General features: G+C 22.0%; 2 protein-coding genes across 5 annotated transcripts in view; one reads left to right on the top strand and one right to left on the bottom strand.

The window, feature by feature from the left end:
• The window catches only part of LOC122508124 (protein similar-like), a 52,661-nt gene extending 35,113 nt beyond the window's left edge, over positions 1–17,548 (bottom strand). The window contains exons 1-7 of one of the 3 annotated variants that reach the window (XM_043621255.1): positions 17,164–17,548; positions 7,597–7,784; positions 6,854–7,002; positions 5,981–6,163; positions 5,248–5,489; positions 4,944–5,050; positions 2,586–2,733 (exon numbers count right to left, since the gene is read on the bottom strand). In XM_043621255.1, coding sequence (XP_043477190.1) covers positions 2,586–2,733; positions 4,944–5,050; positions 5,248–5,489; positions 5,981–6,163; positions 6,854–7,002; positions 7,597–7,784; positions 17,164–17,201 — 1,055 coding nt within the window. In that variant the 5' untranslated portion in view covers positions 17,202–17,548. Of the gene's footprint in view, positions 1–2,585; positions 2,734–4,943; positions 5,051–5,247; positions 5,490–5,980; positions 6,164–6,853; positions 7,003–7,596; positions 7,785–9,001; positions 9,482–13,245; positions 13,536–17,163 lie in introns of those variants that run through there. The other 2 variants (XM_043621256.1, XM_043621254.1) reach the window with 2 other exon arrangements.
• Positions 17,549–17,959: 411 nt separating this feature from the next.
• The window catches only part of LOC122508127 (spliceosome-associated protein CWC27 homolog), a 35,722-nt gene continuing 32,713 nt past the window's right edge, over positions 17,960–20,968 (top strand). Inside the window, exon 1 of one of the 2 annotated variants that reach the window (XM_043621262.1) lies at positions 17,960–18,422. The gene's annotated coding sequence lies outside the window, so the exon portion shown is untranslated. The remainder of the gene's footprint in view (positions 18,423–20,968) is intronic. The other variant, XM_043621260.1, reaches the window with a different exon arrangement.

Consider the following 20,968-nt stretch of genomic DNA (forward strand, 5'->3'; position numbering starts at 1 on the left):
TTAAAATATTTTTGGAAAAATGTCGAAATTTTTCAATTTTTTGAAAAAATTGGAAATTTTTGGTTAATTAATTATTTATTTATTTAGGTAAAAGCAAAAAGAAAAAAAATTAAGAGTTTATAGAAAAAGAGAAGGGGGGAATGAACGAAGAGGTTTTTTTATTTATTGACCCCGGCGGAAATATTTTTATTATGTTAATATTTTAGAACGTCAAGATTTTCGAACTTTGATCCCCTTTGAGATAAATATCGTTTATAACCAATGATAATATTATCTTAGTCCTCTTAAACACTCTTAATACTCTCTTTAAAATTTAAACACAAATTTATTGACTGATAAAAGTAGCAACATTATTTTAAAACTGCAAACATTATTCAAAGAACAGAAATTTTTATTAACGGAAGAAAGAATTCTTTCTAATATTTTTCCAACTTTTTAAGTTTTATTTTTTCACTTTTAAAATTTACAGGAAAAAATTTCTCATTTGCTTCTAAATTATTTATTTACATTCATTTATTATTATTAATTTATGGAGAGGAATTCTAGTTTTATTTTTCATTTATTTTTAATTTATAGGAAAAAATAGAAATTTATTTGCTTCTAATTTATTACGATTAATTTTTTATTATCAATTTATTCTTAGTAATTAACTACCGATTTATTATAATTTATCAAGTAGAAAAAAATGTATTTATTTTCAAGTTCCAAAAGAAATTTTTTAAATATTATTTATTTTTAAATATTTATTTTTTAATTATGAATTTTATTTATCAAGTTTTTAATTAAAAAAAAGTTATTTATTTCTAAAGTTCCAAAAGAATTTTTTTTTGAAAATCGAAAAAAAGTAAGAAAATTATTTAGGGCAGATTTTAAAAATTTAAGACTAAATTTAAATTTACCGAGAGGTTTTAAAAAGAAAAGAGACAATTCCGTTCCAATTTGATAAAGTTCAGAGGTACCGAGGCCAGAAATAAAACATAACACCTCTAAGATGTAATGAATCTTAAATTAGTTTAATTATCAGGAAAGCAATATTCTTTTCTAATTAGCCATCGAGTTAGAATTTTTCTATTACCTAATCTCTGTCTTCTAACGAGAGCGATTACATTGTTTAAAACTTGATAAATTATCTCAAGTGAACAAAAAAAAAAAAAATAAATAAAAACTATATTTGCTATCTTGAGATAATACTATTTTTTTCCTATTCTATTTTTACGAATTTGATTTCTTTTTTAGAAACAAAAAAAAAAGAAGAATATCGAGGTAAATTGTGGTTAGAAGAAATAAATTACTATAAAACATGCGAGGAAATAAAATCTTTTTTTAATATATAGTGTTACTTAAAAAAAAGGCGCAGGTATATTACGATCGGATTTAAAACTTGTAAGATAAACTGAGTGTCATTGTTCTTGTGTTAGAAGATACAATGTTGTTCTCGTTTCACGACAGAAAAAAACAGGAATTACACTGCGAAACACGAGAAGAATTGTCTCATCAGAAAAAACTGGTTGAAAATGACAAAAAAAAAACATTATTTACACATCAGGAACATAATCAATACACTCGAGTCCTACTTTCTTTAATTCTCAAAACAATTCTTCAAAATTGACCAAAAAGATTTTTTTCTCCTCTCATTTTGACTATTTTCAAATTACTATCGAAAAGAATTTTTTTTATTCTTTTTTATTATTAAATTTTTGCCATTACTGTTTTTATTATTTCTATTTTTATTATTACTGTTTTTAATATTATTATTTTTATTTTTATTATTATTATTATTTTTACTGTTATTGAAGTTTGCGAATTTGGAAAATCAAGGTCCCGTCGTAGGAATTTTGCGATGTGGAACACTTTCCTTTTTGTTTCCGCTTTCGTTTTCGGTATCAACTTCGATCGACGCGGGTTTCCGCTGGGCAAAAATAAGTGGGGCTGAGGGAGAGGTCTCTATCGATCAGAGTGAACTTCAACAACGTCACGAGGTCACGGTTTCGTCTATTCACGCGTGCGCGTCTATAAATTTTAATAAAACCAAAAAAAAAAAGTGTATATCCCAAAGTTGAGGGTGAAATTATAATTTAAAAGTAGACGGAAAAATGAAGAATGAAAAAAAAAATTTATATCTACGCTCCAAGAAAAATTTGATAAACGAACATTGTTCTTTTTATACTAAAAACTTAAATTTCAAGAATATAAAAAAAAATTAACGAATAAAGATAAATTTAAAAAAATTAAACAAAATAATTAATTACCTAATTAATAAAATAAATGAAATTTAATATTTTTTCTTTAGTTAAATATCTTTTTTTCCTTTTCTTTCTTTAAATTTCTGTTTTATATTTACTGAACAGCCATTTACTTTTTTAATTCCTTAATTATTGAAAAAAAAAATATTTTTGTTTTTTTCCCTTTGTATAGAAATTTTTACGATTTTTTTACTTTATTTATTTTTAAATATTTTTTTGTTTCATCTGTAAATTATTGTCTGCAAATTTAATTCAATATTAAATTAATGTCACGGATTTTTGCATCAGAATTGGGAAATAAAAAATGTGAGAGAGAAAAAGGGTGGAAAAAAGTCTACTTACCTAACAATGTAGTTGACACAGACGACAGACAGTGGCTTGTGTTGCTTTAAACAATAAATAAGAGTTGCTTGAGTTATCACCCATGCGTATCCTCCTTTTTTCCCCAAAAATCTGTAGGCCATCGTTTCACATTGTCCTTTGCTGAATACTAAAAATAGAAAATTCCTTTCAAAACATATTTTTCATCGGTAAACAAAAATGTCGACGAAACATTTTTTTTTAGAGATTAGTATAGAAATTTAAAAAGGAAATTATAAATGGAAAAATAAAAAAATATTGACAATAATAATAAAAACAAAAACTAAAAAAACAAAATAAAAAACAAAAATATAAGAATAATAAGAAAAGAAGATGAAGAGGAAGAAGAAGAAGAAGAAAAGAAGAATAATAATAAAAATAACAGTAACAATATTAATAATAAATAAGACGATCAATTTAATTAAAAAACTTTAGAAAAACTGACAAATTTGTACCGAAATTTATTATTATTAATAAGAATTATTTATTTTTATTAATAAAAATAACAGTAACAATAATAATAATAATTATAAAGTTTAAGATGTAAGCAAAATATCAGTTATCATAAGTAAAAATATATTATATATAAAAATATTACATAAACAATAATGAGTAATAGTAAAAAAATATAGGATCCTAAAGTTCTGAACGTTCAAATGAACGAAATTTATTTATTTCTTCTACAAATTAAATTTTTATTGCAATTATTTTGCGTCACTATCCAAAAAATTAATAACTGAGTTTCTAACCGTAAATATTTCAGTTTTTAAATTTTTTGTGATTAGTAATTTATAAAAATATCTTCAATAAAAAATATTTTGTTCATTTGAACGTTCAAAACTTGGGGATCATAAAAATATTCATCTCAATAACACTAGTAATATTTATTAATAAACATATTATTTTATTTAATATAATTCAACAAAGATAAGAAATAGCAATTTGTTTTTTAACGAGCGCGCTATTATTTTTTAAATTAATTCAAAATTGTTTAAATACAATTCAGATAAATGATTAGAAGTAACCGTTTATCGATAATATTTACTAAAATTTATCCTCCTCTTCTTCTATCCGATTCTTATGTAATTAACAATTTTTCAATATTCTGTAAAACATTTTCTTTTCATAAATTTTTTTCTTTTTACAAGCGCAATCGAAAAACATTTCTGTTAAATATCATTTTATATAAGCACAATGACTATTTTTTTCTCTTGTTGAATAATAAATTTCAATACTTAGTGAAAATAATAAAATTTGAATATTAGAAAATGAAAGAAAATAGAAAATTAACATAAATTATTATTATTGAAAAGAATATATATAAGCAAAAAAAAATTAACATAGTAAATAGTCTAAAAAATAAAGGGGGAAAAATCCATAATTAGTAAATTTTGCATAGTTTTCGAATTGAAAATTCGTAATTAGTGAATTTTGAATTGGAAATTTTCGTAGTTTTCGAATTGAAAATTCGTAATTAGTAAATTTTCGTAGTTTTCGAATTGAAAATTCGTAATTAGTAAATTTTCGTAGTTTTCGAATTAAAAATTCGTAATTAGTCAATTTTCGTAGTTTTCGAATTGAAAATTCGTAATTAGTAAATTTTCGTAGTTTTCGAATTAAAAATTCGTAATTAGTAAATTTTCGTAGTTTTCGAATTGAAAATTCGTAATTAGTAAATTTTCGTAGGTGTCGAATTGAAAATTCGTAATTAGTAAATTTTCGTAGTTTTCGAATTGAAAATTCGTAATTAGTAAATTTTCGTAGTTTTCGAATTGAAAATTCGTAATTAGTAAATTTTGAATTTGAAATTTTCGCAGTTTTTGAATTGAAAATTCGTAATTAGCAAATTTTTGTAGCTTTCGAATAGAAAATTCGTAATTAGTAAATTTTAAATTGGAAATTTTCGCAGTTTTCGAATTGAAAATTCGTAATTAGTAAATTTTCGTAGTTTTCGAATTGAAAATTCGTAATTAGTAAATTTTGAATTAGAAATTCCCAATTATAGTAAATTTCGAATTGGAAATTCGTAATTAGTAAATTTTGAATTAGAAATTCACAATTATAGTAAATTTCGAATTGGAAATTCGTAATTATTAATTTTCTCTCGTAAAATATTAATATTCTTTATCGATTCTATGCAAAAAAAAGAAATAAAAAAGAATAATTTGATTAAATAAATTAATATACTTTGAAATAAATTTATATTTTTCAATTATGAGCCTAATTTTCAATTAAAAAAAAAAATTAAAATAAAAGAGTATTTTTAATACCTAATATTAGGTAATATTAGGCAAAACGAATATTATTAATATTTGAATATTAAATTAAAAAATTGCTTACAAGATTTAAAAGATTTATTAAGAGACCCATTGTCCTGAGCGTGATAAAAATCAAAAGCAGACTGTCCAATTAATTCACTACTTTCCCAGCCCAAATACTCGGCCAATCTGTAAAGAAAAAAAAGCAAAATTTGAAAATTTATTTACATTTCGTTACAATAATTATTGTATTAATTTAATTGCTAATAATATGAAACTAGATGCAAAAAAATTGGATTAAAAAATTAGATCAGATTTTTATTTTCTATTATTTCTTATCATTATCTTTTACATCTTTTCTTATCTGATATTATTGTTAAACTCACTTTTCATCGGCATAGGTAAATTTCATATTGAGATTATGCTTTGAGAGAAATGTTTGCCGACCCAATGGCACTTCAATATTACTTGGATGTGGTACAGGACATCCCACCACGACAAGTGAGGACATTAATTCATTTTCAGTTTCCTCCTCGCCACCGCTCGCCTCATTAGAACTTCCATTTTCACTTTGAGCTGATTTTTGAATTTGTGGAGTCGAAACTATTTGCCCCGTGCAATGAATAACCTGAAATTGTCAATTATTTTATAAAGTGAGAATTGTTTGAATTCTTTTTAGTTTACATTTTTTTAAAAATGTTCTATTGTTGCTATTATTATTGAGTAAATATTTATTACTAATGGATTAATTATTAATTAATTACTATTAATATAATATTATTTACTTATGATTTTCAATCTAGAAATTTTTTTTTTGTGATTTTTTTTTAGTAATTAATTAGTAGTAAATTAATATTACAGTTATTATTTATTTAAATTACGATTTTCAAGATAGAAATTCTGTTTTTTGTGATTTATTTTTTGACTAGTAATAATTTATTAACTTATTTAGAAAATATAATATTTTGTGATTCCTTAAATGAGAAGGACAATAAAGTCATTTTTTTTTCTTCGGGAAAATGATAATAATTAATAATTAATAATTTTTCCAATTGTTGGATTGAATTCCTTTATCTTTGTTGAGAATATTTAGAGCATCATCATCATCTCTATATTTACCTTGTACGATGCACTCTTCAAATTAACTTTTCTTCCTTTGTTAGTGAGTGTGCATTTCAATCGTAAAAAGAAATTGCAAGACTGTTTCCCCGCCTCGTCGAATTTCGTCGATAAACTCTCTCTTAATTCATCGTGATCGCAAGGATGACTGTATTCGTAGACACTCTGTCCCATCATGTCCATCTGAATAATAAATTTTTACAAAATTAGAATAATAATTCCATTTTTTTCCTCTCTTTCTCAACTTTATCATTTCATTCCAAAATTATTTTGAATATCCAAAGAAAAAATACTATCTAAAATTTTATTTTAATAGAAATTGTTGAAAATATTTTCCAAGAAAAGTTTTATTGACATTTTTTACTGAATTTAGAAAAATTTAAATTAATTGAAATTGATTTTGAATTTTATTGAAAAAATTTTATTCGTAACCGTATTTTTTTTTATTAAGCAGAGAAAAAGTCAGTTTCACGGTTTCGAAAAAATTCTAAAATTAGAGCGCCATTTCGAATGAATTTTAAAAAGTAAATTCTCCGAGCTTAAAAAAGAAGATTTCAAAATCTTAAATCTATATTGAAACTTACAAGGCTCTCTCTTTCAATCGAAAAAACTCCGGCAAATTTTAATTTTAGAAAAAAGTATTAACTTTTTCGTAAAATTAAAATTTGCCGCAGTTTCTTCAGAAGTAAAAAGGGTAAATTTTAAAGAAAGTAATTTTCTTCAGAAATTAAAGAATTTTCATTAAAATTTAAATTAAAATTTACAATTTGGTGAATTTTTTCAAGTTAAAATTTTCGTATTTAATTGAATTAAAATTTTAGTAAAAATTTATTTTATTGAAAACAAAATTTACTTTTGAGAAATGGAACAAACCTGTGATATGCCCAGATAATCGCTGACATTTTCGGAAAGATAAACCATGTCACCATTGTTGGATAAAACCAACATAAATCCATCCAGAGCTTTAAGGAAATTTTCATCGAAATCAGATGGAGCTTCTGGTTTTGACAAAGGAGCAGGAACTGTAATAACAAAAATTGTTATACTTTTTTTGTAAATTATTATCATTTTCTATTCTTTTTGAATTTAGAAAACAATTTCTTTTCTTTCATTTACTGTTTTATTAATTTTTCTTTCTTTATTGATATTTTTAGTTAAATTCGAAAAAATTCGAAAAACTAGTGTTTTTCAAAAATATTTACACTTTTTGCTTTTCTTTTATAATTAAATATTTGAAATAACAGATATAAAACTTTATTCACGACATCTTCGACCTCCAAACATTTTTAAGACACGTGCATCTGTTTTTAACGTTGACACAAATTCGAATTTTTCGAAAAGAATGTTTTTGTATTGTCAATTTTTCAATTCAAGCGGATAAATAAATAATTTTCAATTTTTAATCAATTTAATTGTATTACAATTAGGAATTAATTTATTATTTAATTATTTTATTTATTTACTTATTTACGAATATTTTTAAAATTTTCAATTATATTGAAAGAAAAGAATTGACGAAAATATTTGAGAGAAAAATTTGTATAGGTATTTAATTTTTATTTGCCTTCTTTAAATTTGACGATGAAAAAAAAACAATATGTAAATGAATTTCTCACCAGAATCGACTAAAGCTCGAACTTTCAAGTAAGCAATTGCCAATCTCATGACACTTGCTTTATCTAAATGGGCAGCTTGCTCAGTTGTCATTGGCAGTACTCCTGCCAAATCTGTGAAAATGTCCGTCTCTCGACTCCTTCGACATCTTGCAGCATCCCTCGATTTTTCCTTTCTCTTCTCATTGCTCCTACAAAAAAATTAATAGTTAAAAATATTTATTTAAAATAATATTTAAAAATAGTTCAAAAATACCAACTATAATTAATAAATTATTTATTTATTTATTAACAATATATACTTAGAAATACTATTATTTTCCAATTTAAAATAAAAATAAAACACTTTTCTAAACTTCATATTTTTCATTTTTCTTTTCATTTCTCATTATTTTTCTCCTTTAATAAAAAAAAAATTGGAAATATTAATGCAGTGGAAACTTTCATTTTTTTCGTCTTTTTTTTATTGGCTCTAGAATGGCAACACTATTAATCAAGATTATAGATAAAAGGATCACACCCAAAAAAAAACTCCAACCATTAAATTTAAATGTTACATTCGAGACAAATATTTCTCGCATTTTTTTTTCATTAAAAAATACTGTAAATTTCTTAAAAAAAAAATTTACCACCATTTTATTAGCATATTGTCATAAAATCGTGAATTAAAATTTTTATTCAAAATCATCCATGTCTAGAGGGGGAAAAAAATCCTAAAATTAATTTTCTTGAAGATTATTTTCTTATTTAATTATTCTATGGAAAAAAAAGAATATTGAAAGCATTAAAAAAAATGAAAGCATCGACCCGAAAAATGTTATCTGTAAGTGTCTAATATTTGTCAAATTATCAGAAACGTGACATAGACGAAACCTGATAAGCCCATGTGAATAAATAGTTTGATTAAGGTGAATTGCTTAAAAATTACTTTTCACTATTTAATGTACATAGAAAAAATTGTCGAAAATTTGTATTTTATATTTATAGAAAAATATTACAGAAAATATTAACAAAACTGTTAATAAATTTTATTTAATTTTTTTTTTATTATTTAATTTTATTATTATTTATTATTATTAAGGAAAAATAATTTATTTTGCAAATTTTCATTGTTATGAAAATAATAGGTAATAAAATTAATACAAAATATTTAATTTAAAATTAAAATACAATAAGAAAAAAAAAAATTTAATTTTTTTCCAAAATGTAAAGAAAAAAATTTACTAACAAAAAAATTTTTTAGAGGGGAAATACAATAAAATATAAAAATAAAAATAAAAAAATAAAAAATAGAACAAAATTTTTTTTGGAGGAATTCAAATAAAATGAAAAAAAAAAATTTAGCACATTTTTGTTCAATTCGGATATAAAAATATTTTTTTTCAAAAAAATTTCCATTTTAACGTACAAATAATCCTCGAAATCACTCTCGGAATTGAATATTGTGTTGGAATTTCCTCTATAACAATTAATGCTGTAGGGATTGTAAGAATAAAAATTCTCGCCACATGGCAAAATTGTCGACGATGAATTCGAATAATATGTGGAATTAAATAATGGACAATCTGTAACTGTACAAGTGAGCCACTTTTCCTCACTGCAAAATCCCCTTTGTCGATAATTATTTTCATTTTCGTAAATTAAATTTTCATTGTTGTAATTATTATTTTCTTTTGGTGGCGCAGCACGAAATTCCTGACCAAAAACACAAAGACGATCTAAATCTTCAACGTCAACTGGTCCATCACACACTGGCAAATCGAAACAATAACGATTTTCCATTTCTTGAGGAAAAACCAACAAAAAAAAAATATATTTTCTTTTCACTCCCCCAACGTTAATTTAAATAAATTATTCATTTGTATTTTGGAGAGTTCGTAATTTTTCTCTCGAGCACTAAACAAAATTTACACTACCGACACGAAATATTTTCTAGAGAAAAAAAAAAATTTTAAGCCAATTTTTTTATTTATTAAATTTTCTATTTATTAATTTAAACATTCTTGATAATTTTTCTCTTGAGCACAAAAAATTTACTCAATTGGCGAAATCTTTTCTAGACTAAAAAATTTTTAAAGCAAAGTTAATAAATTTTTTATTTATTAATTTAATCATTCGTATTTTCGAAAGTTGATAATTTTTTTCTCGAGCACAAAAAATTTACACTACTGAAAACAAGAAAACAAAAATTTCTAGAGAAAATTTTTTTAAATTGAAACTTTTGTGTTGAAAATAATTGAAACTTGTTGAAAAATAAAATTATTATTAAAGAAATTAGAAGATAAATAAATAAAAAGAAAAAAATTAAACAAAATTATTTAAAAGAAAAATTAAAAAAGTTAAAATTAAAATTGAAAAAGTCAAAATTAAAAAAGAAATGAATTAAACAAAATATTGAGGCTTTTTTTCTCTTCTCAGTGAAATAAAAGATTTGGAGCAAAGTAGATATGACCCAGATTATCGTTAATATAGAAAATGAAAGTTAATTATTTTACGAAACAAGAATGTAGATTTGCCAATCAACCTTGTCGCTAAATTTGATACAAACTTTTTTTTTTAAATCAGAATTTTTTCGTGTTTTTTCTTTTGATTTTTTTTCTAGACTTTTAACAAGATTTTTTTTATTTTCTGATTGATAATTTACATTTTAAGAAATTTTTTCGTTTCCAAATAATCTACACAAAAAAATGAGTTTTCAATTAAAAAATAAATAGAGAATTTGTGTTTTTTCTTTGGTATCATTAAAATATTAAATGTTGACTAAAGAAAAAAAAAACTACTTAAAAAACAATTTCATAAAAAAATCGAAAATGTTACACATAAAATATTTAAGAATAAAAAATATGTAAATAAAATAATAAATAATAAATATTAAATAATAGATAAAATTATAAATTAATAATTATATTATAAATTATAATCATAAATAATAATAAATAAAATTATTTTAATTTCTTTGTTTAATTAGTTTTTTTCCGAATTTACTATTTACTTATTGTTATTATTATTAACAGGACTTGTCCCGTCAACAAATAAATAAATAAAAAATTATTATTATTAATATTAATTATTCTTCAGTTTTTGAATATTCAAACTATTTATTATTTTTATTTCCTTTAAAAAAACAACAACAAATGAGTAAAAAAAAACAAGTTTCAAGACCGGTTTCTTTAAGAGGAATCTTATCACGAGCAACGAACTTGCGATCACGATTTGAACTTCCGGTTCGTTTTCGGGCTTAAAAAGAATATTCGCGAGTCCACCTCTGATATTAAAAGTCCGAGGTTTAATTAAAGACTAAATCCAAAAATTTCTAGATTTCTTCAATCAAAACTTGCTTCTCGGTTTTAGATTGTTATCAATGTGATAATAGGAGTCAATCGTCTTTGTTATCAATAAACTGTCTGTACTTTCATCCATTTTGAGATTTTCATTTGTCATTATAATATATAATGAATATAAATTTTGTTTTTCGTAAAAAAAAAAGAATAATTATTATAATTAAATTATCTTGAAAATAATTTAAAACCGGAATAAAAATTTTTTAAATTAAAAAACTATTGTTTTTTTTAATTATAATTCAATGTATTTAATAATTTATTAATAATTTTTTTTTAAATCTGTTTAAAAGCCTCGTAAAATTAATTTGATAAAATATTTACAAACGGACGTAAAATTACTTGAAGAATAATTAATAATTATTTAAAAAACAATAATAATATATTATTTTTATTTTATTATTTATTTATTTTATTAATTATTAATTTTAATGTAATAATTATTAATTACTATTTTATTTATTGAAAGAAAAAATTATAATAGGAACAAGAAATCAATAAAATTCTTGGGCAATATTAAACGGAAGAGAAAAATAAAATTAATGACACCAAAAGTTTGTTAATATTTTTAAATAGAAATGATAATTGAAAAAAGAAAACTTTGAGAGATATTTTTAGAAGATATTCACTCGTATAATAAAAATAAATAAGATAAACAATCAAATAATAATGAATGTAAGATAAAAAAAACAAAATTCTCCAAATTGACAAACAATAGACACAGTAAAGTATTGTTTTTGTTCTTGATGAATTTTAATCGAAAGGAATTGCATTTATGAATTGTGTGGCGTATATTATATAGCTATATAGCGCACAATGAAATACTAAACGACTCATTAAAAAAAAAGTACTCATTGTTGATTATTTATCAGTGACGACAAATTGTCATGTCTTACTTATTTCAGAATCAAAACTTTATTATTTTTCAAATTATTCATTCAAAATATTAAATAGAATTTCCCAAAAAAATAAATAATTTTATTTATCGGAATAAATAATTTTATGTACTTTTTAATAAATAAACAAAAAAAAATTTCAAATTATTCAATCAAATATAAATAGAATCTGAAAAAATCGGACCAAATAATTTTATATTCTTTTAAGTAGGGTAAATAAATAAAAAAAAATTTTTTGTAATAAAAAAAAACACTGTCCGTTAATGTATAAAATAAATAAATAAGAAAATGGGAATTAAATGAAATTTTAAAGTTAATAAAATTTAATATTAAAATATTAAAATTAATTTAATTAATTTAATTAATTAAAGTTAAATTAAATTTAATTTAATTAATTTCTTTTTTGAATTTAATTTTAACTAAATTTTAATTTTATTTAATTTCCAATTAATTTTCAATAAATAATTGGAAAATTTATTAATTTTGTTATTTATAATTTAAAGAATAATAAATTTTTCTCAATTAAAATAATTTCAGATACAAACTCAATAAAATTTGTATAAATAAACAAATTTTTATAAATTCTTATTTAAAATTAAAATAACAATAAAATAGATCATTTCTTTTTTGAATTTAATTTTAATTAAATTTTAATTTTAATTTTAATTTTAATTTCTATTTATAGAACGGAAAAAAAATTTTTTTTGCCTAATGTAAAGAATCAATTAGAATTTCTATCAAAAACTATAAAAGCACATTGATAAAAGTCTATAAAAATTTCCCGATGAAATAATCACTTAAGTGAAATTAATGATCGTTTTATTTTTAACGAATTACTTAATATCGCATACGAGGTGAATAAACTTTTAATAAAAAAAAAGAGTCAAATAGTAAATTGAAAATTATTCTACTTCTAATTCTATTTTTATTTTACAGAAAATTTTCCATTTTTTAAGAAATTACAAATTACAATTTACAATTTACAAATTTGTAAATTTTGTCCATTTGGTAAAATTCGAAAAAAGGAAAAAAATTGTTGTTTTTTCTAAATTGCGTCATTTTTTTTCCAAACAAAGAAAAAAACGAACCGCTTTTTTTTTAATTCAAGGACAGTATAGGATAGTTTGTATGTAACTGAAACTATTGAGAATATGCGGCAATGAATTTAATTATGTAAATAGATTCTAAGAGACAGATTAACTAATAAGCAGGTGAAAAATGATTTATAAACTTGTGAGTGAGGAATTTTAAAAAATCCAAGTAATAAATTTCTTTTAATTGAGAAAGAAGGGATAGTCACTGATTCTTGATTAATTAAAAAATTCTTTTTTCTTTTTTTTTAATTCATCGAAAGTTTAGTCACTTTTTGCTAGTTTTTTTTTTTTTTTTGATAATAATTCATCGAAACAAATGCTCACTTTTTGAAATTTGTATCCATTTGCACTTAATTCGCAATGTTTGCAAATTTTCAAATGTTTTTCTTTTCTTTTCTTTTCAATTACAAAGAAAATTGAGATTCTTCGATTATGGAGACTTGTTGTAATGTGAATTAAATCTCGTTCTGTGGGGATCAGTTTGAGGTGAAGGATTCAACTTTACACGGGGAGAGAGATGTTTTGACGTCATTATACAGACTGTTTACTGATTTGTGGCACGCGTGGAACACAGACGAGACGACGATTATGACCAGGAGAAGTCTATAACAAATACACAATATTTATGAAGAGAAGAGTTTTCTTGATATAATTTTTTTTTTTTAAATCTCTGAGAGGGAGAGAGAGAGAGAAAGAGCCACTGACAGATAATCGGGTCGATTTTTTATTGCAACAAATTCTTCCATCAGTCACATCCTTTTTATTTGACCCGATTTTTTTTTCTCCATCTCCTTCTCTCTTGCGGGAGCTGTTATAAATTAAAAAATTGTTTTGCACTTTAGAGAAGAGAAGCTCATTCGGCCCTCGCTTTATTAATTTTGATTTAGGTGCAAAGTTTATGAGGTAATTTTTTATTTTTAGCTTCTGTAAAATTTGATTTTGTGTCAATTTTCCAAAATATTCCATTTCTATTCGAGTTTTGTTTATGGGAATTTTCCACTTCTATGAATTTCTATTTTTACTGGATGTACAAAGTTCGAAATATATTTTCGAAAATTGGTCAATAGAATTTTTCAAAATATCCAATTATCATTCGAGTGAGTTTTCCACTTCTATTTTTATTAATTGTCCAAATTTCCGAATTTGCGAAGCTATTTCCAAAATTTTGGTTTCCACTTGTTGAAAAATTTCTGTCGAATCCGAATTTTTTTTTCTCGATTTCATTCGACTTTAGTTTTGTTTATTTTAAATTTTCCACTTCTCAAAAATTTCCATTTTTCCTGGTTGTTCAAATTTCCACTTATTTCGAATTTGCGAAAATATTTCCAAAATTTCGATTCTCACTTGTTGAAAAATTTCCAAATTCCTTTTTGTTTAAATCTCCAATTTTTATCGAATTCTATTCACATTTTCTTCGAATTTCCACCAATTGACCTGAAATTCTCCGAATTTTTATCGTCTTCACTGAAACTAAATTAATTTCCAATCGGTTAATCAATATAATATCGATATTAAAATACAAAAACAAAAAAAATTAATTAGTAAATAAGAATAAACAGTTTTTCAACAAAACGAAATTGTTGAGTGTTTTTTGAAAAATATTTTATGTCAAAAAAAAAGGATTTAATTTATAAGAGGAAGTTTAACGTATGTTAAAGAGCTTCTTCTGATGTTATTTATGTAAATTTTATGGAATAGGAGTAAAGGCAAAAAAAGAACAGGAAACTGTGGAAAAATATTGTAAACAAAAAATAAGAAGAATAGAACAACTTTTTATGAGTAAAAAATAATTTTCAATTTTACAAAAAAAATATAAAATTTAATATTGATCCAAGAGACAAAATAAGAAAATTTATTTACTTATTTACCAAAAGTTGAAAAAAGTTTTTTTGAACATCATAAAATTTTGGTAGGAATGAGATTTTTATTTTGAGATATTCAATGAAGGGATTCTCGTTTTTCCTGCTCTGCTCCCTCTGTGTACTTGTTTTAATAATTTTTTTTTATAACTCGAGTCATCGCCCTTGTGAGTCGAGGTTGTACAATATTTTCTCTTTTACAAAGAACAAAAAAAATTTTTTTCCTTTTTATTATATTTGAAAATTTAAAAGAAAAACGTTAAGTAAAGTTTAATTGAGTATAATTTTATGATTAAAATTTTGTCTTAATCGCTTAAGATATGAAAACGAAAAAAAATAAGATAAAGAAAATACTCTTTAATGAAAAAAAAACTGTTAATAATATAATACAATTTGTAACAAAAAATTTAATTTGTTCGTGAAAACAAAAAAATTACAGCAAAAAAAAAAAGGGTTTCCTTTCTCTGCAAAATAAAAGAGAAAGATAACACTTATCTCATTGTTACAATTTACCGGAAAGAAAATAAAAATAGAAAAGTCCTTCTCGAAAAAAAAGAAAACTACAACTAAAAAAACAAAAATGACAAACAAAATAATTCGCAAACAATTTTTTATAACCCATAGTAATTGCATTAGTATTGAGATGGAAAATATCGTAAAGATAATAGAAATAAAAAAAAATTCTTTTATACATGTGATGATATTGTGAAAATTGTTGCCTTCTTAGATAACTCATTTTTTTATTTGCTAAAACTTTGGTTCCTATCGTGATTAAAGTGCTCTGTACACTTATTTACTTATTATGTAATATTTTTGTTTTTCAAGAAACATTTATTAGTTTAATAGTAAAAAAAATTATAGTAAATAGAAATTTTTATTATTTAAAAAAAAAAAATTATTTAGTATAATAACAAAAAAATTATTTAGTGTAATAGCAAAAAAAAAATATTTCTTGTAATATCAAAAAAATTATTTAATGTAATAACAAAAAAATTATTTTAGTATTTTTTATTTAATTATTAATTTACTTTTTTTTATTTTATTATTTTTATATTTTATTTATACTTTATTATTTTATTGTATTATTATTGTATTTAATTTATATTTGTTTATTTTATTATTATTATATTTTATTCATATTTTTTTATTTTATTATATTATTATGTATTATTTTTTTTTATTTTATAATTAATTATTTAAATAAACACGAAAAATAGTACCTAAAATTTATAATATATTGAAAAATAAATTATTCATTCCCATTCGTAATTTAAATTTCGAAATAGTGGAAAACAATAAAAAAAAATTAATAATAATAAGAATGAATAATGAATTAAGAGTTTCAGAACTTGTTTGTAAATAATAAAAAAAAAACAGTACGTTTGAATGATTTATTATTATAAAAGGAACTGTAAATAAAAAGAGCCTTCAAAAAATGAAATTCCAGATCTATCAAGGGAAGGTTTTAGCAACAAATAAATGTTATTAGAATACTTATAAAGGTACTGTACGTCAAAGCCTATAAAGCTCTCGGAAAGAAAACTTGGTCATGGTACGAGACATCCTTGAATTGTGAATTTAATGAAAAACAACTGTTCGCTTAATTTCCTCTCACGAGACTGCAGCTTTTTAAAGCGAATTTCGAAAAACATTCTTCTAAAATTACATTTCATTCCAATTTCTTTTTTTTTTCTATTCTATGTATATACATGTTCCACATTTATTTCTTTTTTCTCGAAAAAGAATAGAAATTCGCAGACAATGGAAATGATCGAAATTTAAAAATAGTTCATTTGTACAATAATTTAAGTTAATAAATTATTTTCAGATTTTTTTGAAATTCTAGAAATTAAAGATTCGAAAGTTGAGAGTTTGGAGAAATATTAAAAATGTATCTCTTTTTTTTACTGTTCTTTCGACAAACATTTGACCTTTACCATCTTCTGAAATTTCCTTAATGAGAGCTATTTAATGTTCATTAGTATACTGAGCACAAAAGAATTGATAATTAGATAGAGTAAGATTTTTAGTCAATTAGCTTCAAATCGATTTTAAAATACACTGAAAATAGATTCGACAAATTTCTCTAATCTAAAAAAAAAAAAAGGTTATTACGCATTCCTTTAGAAAATAAATTTTGTGAAAGTTTGGATTAATATCGATAACACGATTGCATCACATAGTGAAAATAAATAAAAGCACGAAGGACAAATTAATATTTCTTTCTTTATAAAAGAAAGACGAAATTCTTTACTTTTTATGCAATTTCGATAAATTTATCCCATTCCATGTTCCTAAGGAAACACAATGGAATACTTGGTGCACTTGGAGATTTATACACACATACACACACAATCACACTGAAATCAAATTATTATTTTACCTTTTTCTTTCCTTGGGTTTATTTTTTTTACCCTCCATCCTGATTTACTTATTTTTCAAGAACGTTTTCTTTATGTAGTTTTTTCTTCTTCTTCTTCTTGTAACTATTTGTTGGAAAAAAACAAGTCACTTGATAGATTTTTCCTTCACACACAAAGTTCACTAAAGACGCTACTGAAACTATATTTTTGCGCAAAATACTTTTCAGCTAACACTGTAAAATTGTGCACTCATATATTTTACAACATTGTAATATCGTGAAACGAAAACAAACCATTTTTTTTGGGAAATCGCTGAACGCGAAACGCGTGTAACGATATGGTGTGGTAAAATTTTTTTATGGTCACTGTTGGTGTGAGTCGTGTATTTCTTTGATAATGTAGTGTGGGGAAATAAATGACGTCAAAAAAAAATACTTATTTCATAATACAAGTGCTGGCATCTTACTGCTTTAACATTAAGTAGATAAAGACAGTGTTTTAAGAGAGAGTATTTTATGAGAAAAAGACAAGAGAGAAATTTTCTTGATTGTTTTTTCTTCTTTGTGGGGAAACTTTATTTTGGGGAGAATTTATTTTAATTAGTATATTTTTTAATAATTTCGGATTTTTGGATATTTTCATGATTTTCTCCTTGTTTTTAACAGTAGTTTCCAGTTCGTCCGTTTTGGCGCTAGGTTAGAAAGTACTTAAGTCGCATTTCCAAGATGTCTACGCACTGATTGGCTAAAAATCGCGCACTAATTTTGAAATAGCCAATGAGAATGCGGTTTGCATGGAAGTGCGCCTTTAGTTTTTTGCTAGCGACATAAACAAATCAAAAGTTGAAAATAATAACAACTTATTTTATTTATAATATTATTATTATTATTATTATATAAAACGTTTATTGGTTGATATTAATATTCTATTAGTTTTCTATACTATTTACGTTTTTTCTCATTTTGTTTGCAATTTAGAGATTGTTCGACCATGGTTCGACCATTGGATAAAGCATGTTTACATACTTAAACATAACCTCAATTTAAGAGTTTTTAGAAAATTGACAGAAAATCAAGAAAATAATAACAGAAAAGATTATTAATAAGGAAATATTCAAGAATAACTAAGGGATTATTATTGCCATCACTATAAGTAATTGTTTTTAAAGGAAACAGGAGATTAATTCTAAAATTATATATAGTTAACAAAATTAACAAGGACGAAGTGATCAATTGTTTATGAAAATAAACAAACGTTTTTAGAATTAACAGGACTTCAGGTATGTATTTAAAATTATATTATGTTCAAATTTTTATTTAAATTATTTGAATTACACAATAAACGGTAACATTTATTTTATTATTAAAAATTTCAAATGTCAAAGTATGAATGTAACCTAAAGTTTTGAGTTTAAATGAACAAATATTTACTTTGGAATTAAAATTGATTTTCATCTACAATTTTTAATTTACATTATAATTAGTAAATGATACGCGGGTGACGCGGTATTCAGTTTATTATTATTTTGTAAATTAAAAAATTTTATATTTTCAAGAATAAACATCAATTTTTAAATGATTACAAATTCAAAATTTAAAGAATTCACTTATTTGGCACATAATAAATAAATAATAAAATATACCTTCAAAAAATTTAATTATTTTCAAAAATTCAGATAAAATTCTTCGAAACAATTCAATTATCTTCATAAATAAAATGTTTTGGAGGAATTCAATTATTTTCAATGCAATTTTAATAAAATTACTCGAAAGAATTCAATTATTTTCAAGAGTTTTAATAAAAATTCAATTATTTTCAAAAATCCTGATAAAATTCTTCGAAACAATTCAATTATTTTCATAAATAATAAAATGTTTTGGAGGAATTTAATTATTTTCAATACAATTTTAATCAAATTTCTCGAAAGAATTCAATTATTTTAATAAATATTATTTAAATTCAATTATTTTCAACAATTCTGATAAAAAATTCTTCAAAACAATTCAATTATTTTTATAAATTGTAAAATTCTTGGATCAAGAATTCAATTATTTTTGTAAATAATTATAAAATTCTTCTGAAAAATTCGATTATTTTCAATACAATTTTAATAAAGTTTCTAGGAAAAAATTCAATTATATTCAAGATTTAATAAAATTTCTCTCACAGGTTCAATTATTTTTAAAATTTGTAATAAAATTTGTCTAAACAATTCAATTATTCTCAAAAATTTTAAATAAAATTCTTTGTAAATTTCAATTATTTTTAAATTTTTCAATTAAAATTATTTTAAAAAATTACATTATTTTTACGAAATTTAATGAAATTCTTAAAAAAATGTAATTATTTACAAAAACTTTAATAAAATTTTTTAAAAGAATTTAATTGTCTATGAATAATTTTAATATACGCGGAGAAAAAAGTATAATTAAACTTACCCTGAGAAGTGTAACTTTAATTTTATTATTTTTTCTCCGTGTAATTTAAAAGGAAAATGATTAATTACAATTAATAATAAACACGATTATTTTAAAATCTTAAAAGAAAATTTTCATAAAATTCAATTACTTTTAAAATTTTCAGTAAATATTATTTTTAAAAAACTCCATTATTTTCAAGAAAATTGAAATAAATTCTTCAAAACAATTCAATTATTTTAAAGAATTTTAATAAAAATCTTGCCAAGAATTAAATTATTTTCAATACAATTTTAATTACATTTTCTCGAAAGAATTCAATTATTAAACAAAATGTTGATAAAATTCTTAAAATGAATTCAATTATTTTCAAATTTTTTTTATAAATACTTTACAAGAATTCAATGATTTTCAGTAAATCGACAATTTAATTATTTCTGAAAATAATTTAATTCTTGAATACAATTTTATTAAAAACTCTTTAAATAATTGAATCCCTGCGAAAAAATTTATTATTTCTACAAATAATTGAATTTTTGCAGAATTTAAAAAAATAAGTGAATTTTTGAGAAGAATTTTATTAAAATTGTATTTAAAATAATTGAATTCCTGTGAAAAAATTTACATTTTCTTTCGAAGAATTTAAAAAAAAATGTTAAAAAATAATTTAATATTCCCTGGAATTCAATTAAAATGGTATTTAAAATAATTGAATTCCAGCGTAAATTTTATTATTTTTAAAAATAATTCAATTTTTTATGAAGATTTTTATTATTTATAAATTGACTAAAGAAATTTTTTTACAATTATTGATAATATTTGAATTCTTTATAAAATTCAATTATTTTCAAATTTTTTGACAAAATTCTTTCGAAGAATTAAAAAAAAAATGTTGAAAAATAATTTAATATTCTCTGGAATTCTATTAAAATTGTATTTAAAATAATTGAATTGCAGCGAAAATTTTATTATTTTTAAAAATAATTAAATTCTTGAATTGGAGTTTATTAAAAGTTTTTTAAATAATTGAACTGCTGTGAAAAATTTAATTATTTTTTTAAATAATTGAATTTTCTAGGAGAATTTTTAGAAGATTTTTAAAAATAATTGAAATTTTCGAAGAAATCAATTTAAATTGTGTATTGAAAATACATAAGTGAAATCATGATAAGAATTTTATTATTTATATACAAATAATTGAAGGTTTTACGAAGATTTTTATTTTTTTATAAATTGACTAAAGAATTTTTTTACAATTATTGAAAATATTTGAATTCTTCATAAAATTCAATTATTTTCAAATTTTTTTACAAATACTTTGCAAGAATTCAATGATTTTCAGTCTATTAATTTTACATTATTAATATAGATTTTTCATTTTTCAGTAGAGTATTATTACAATAATATT

The sequence above is a fragment of the Leptopilina heterotoma genome, unplaced genomic scaffold (genome assembly GCF_015476425.1).
Source record: "Leptopilina heterotoma isolate Lh14 unplaced genomic scaffold, ASM1547642v1 Lhet_52, whole genome shotgun sequence".
NCBI classification, from domain to species: Eukaryota; Metazoa; Arthropoda; class Insecta; order Hymenoptera; family Figitidae; genus Leptopilina; species Leptopilina heterotoma.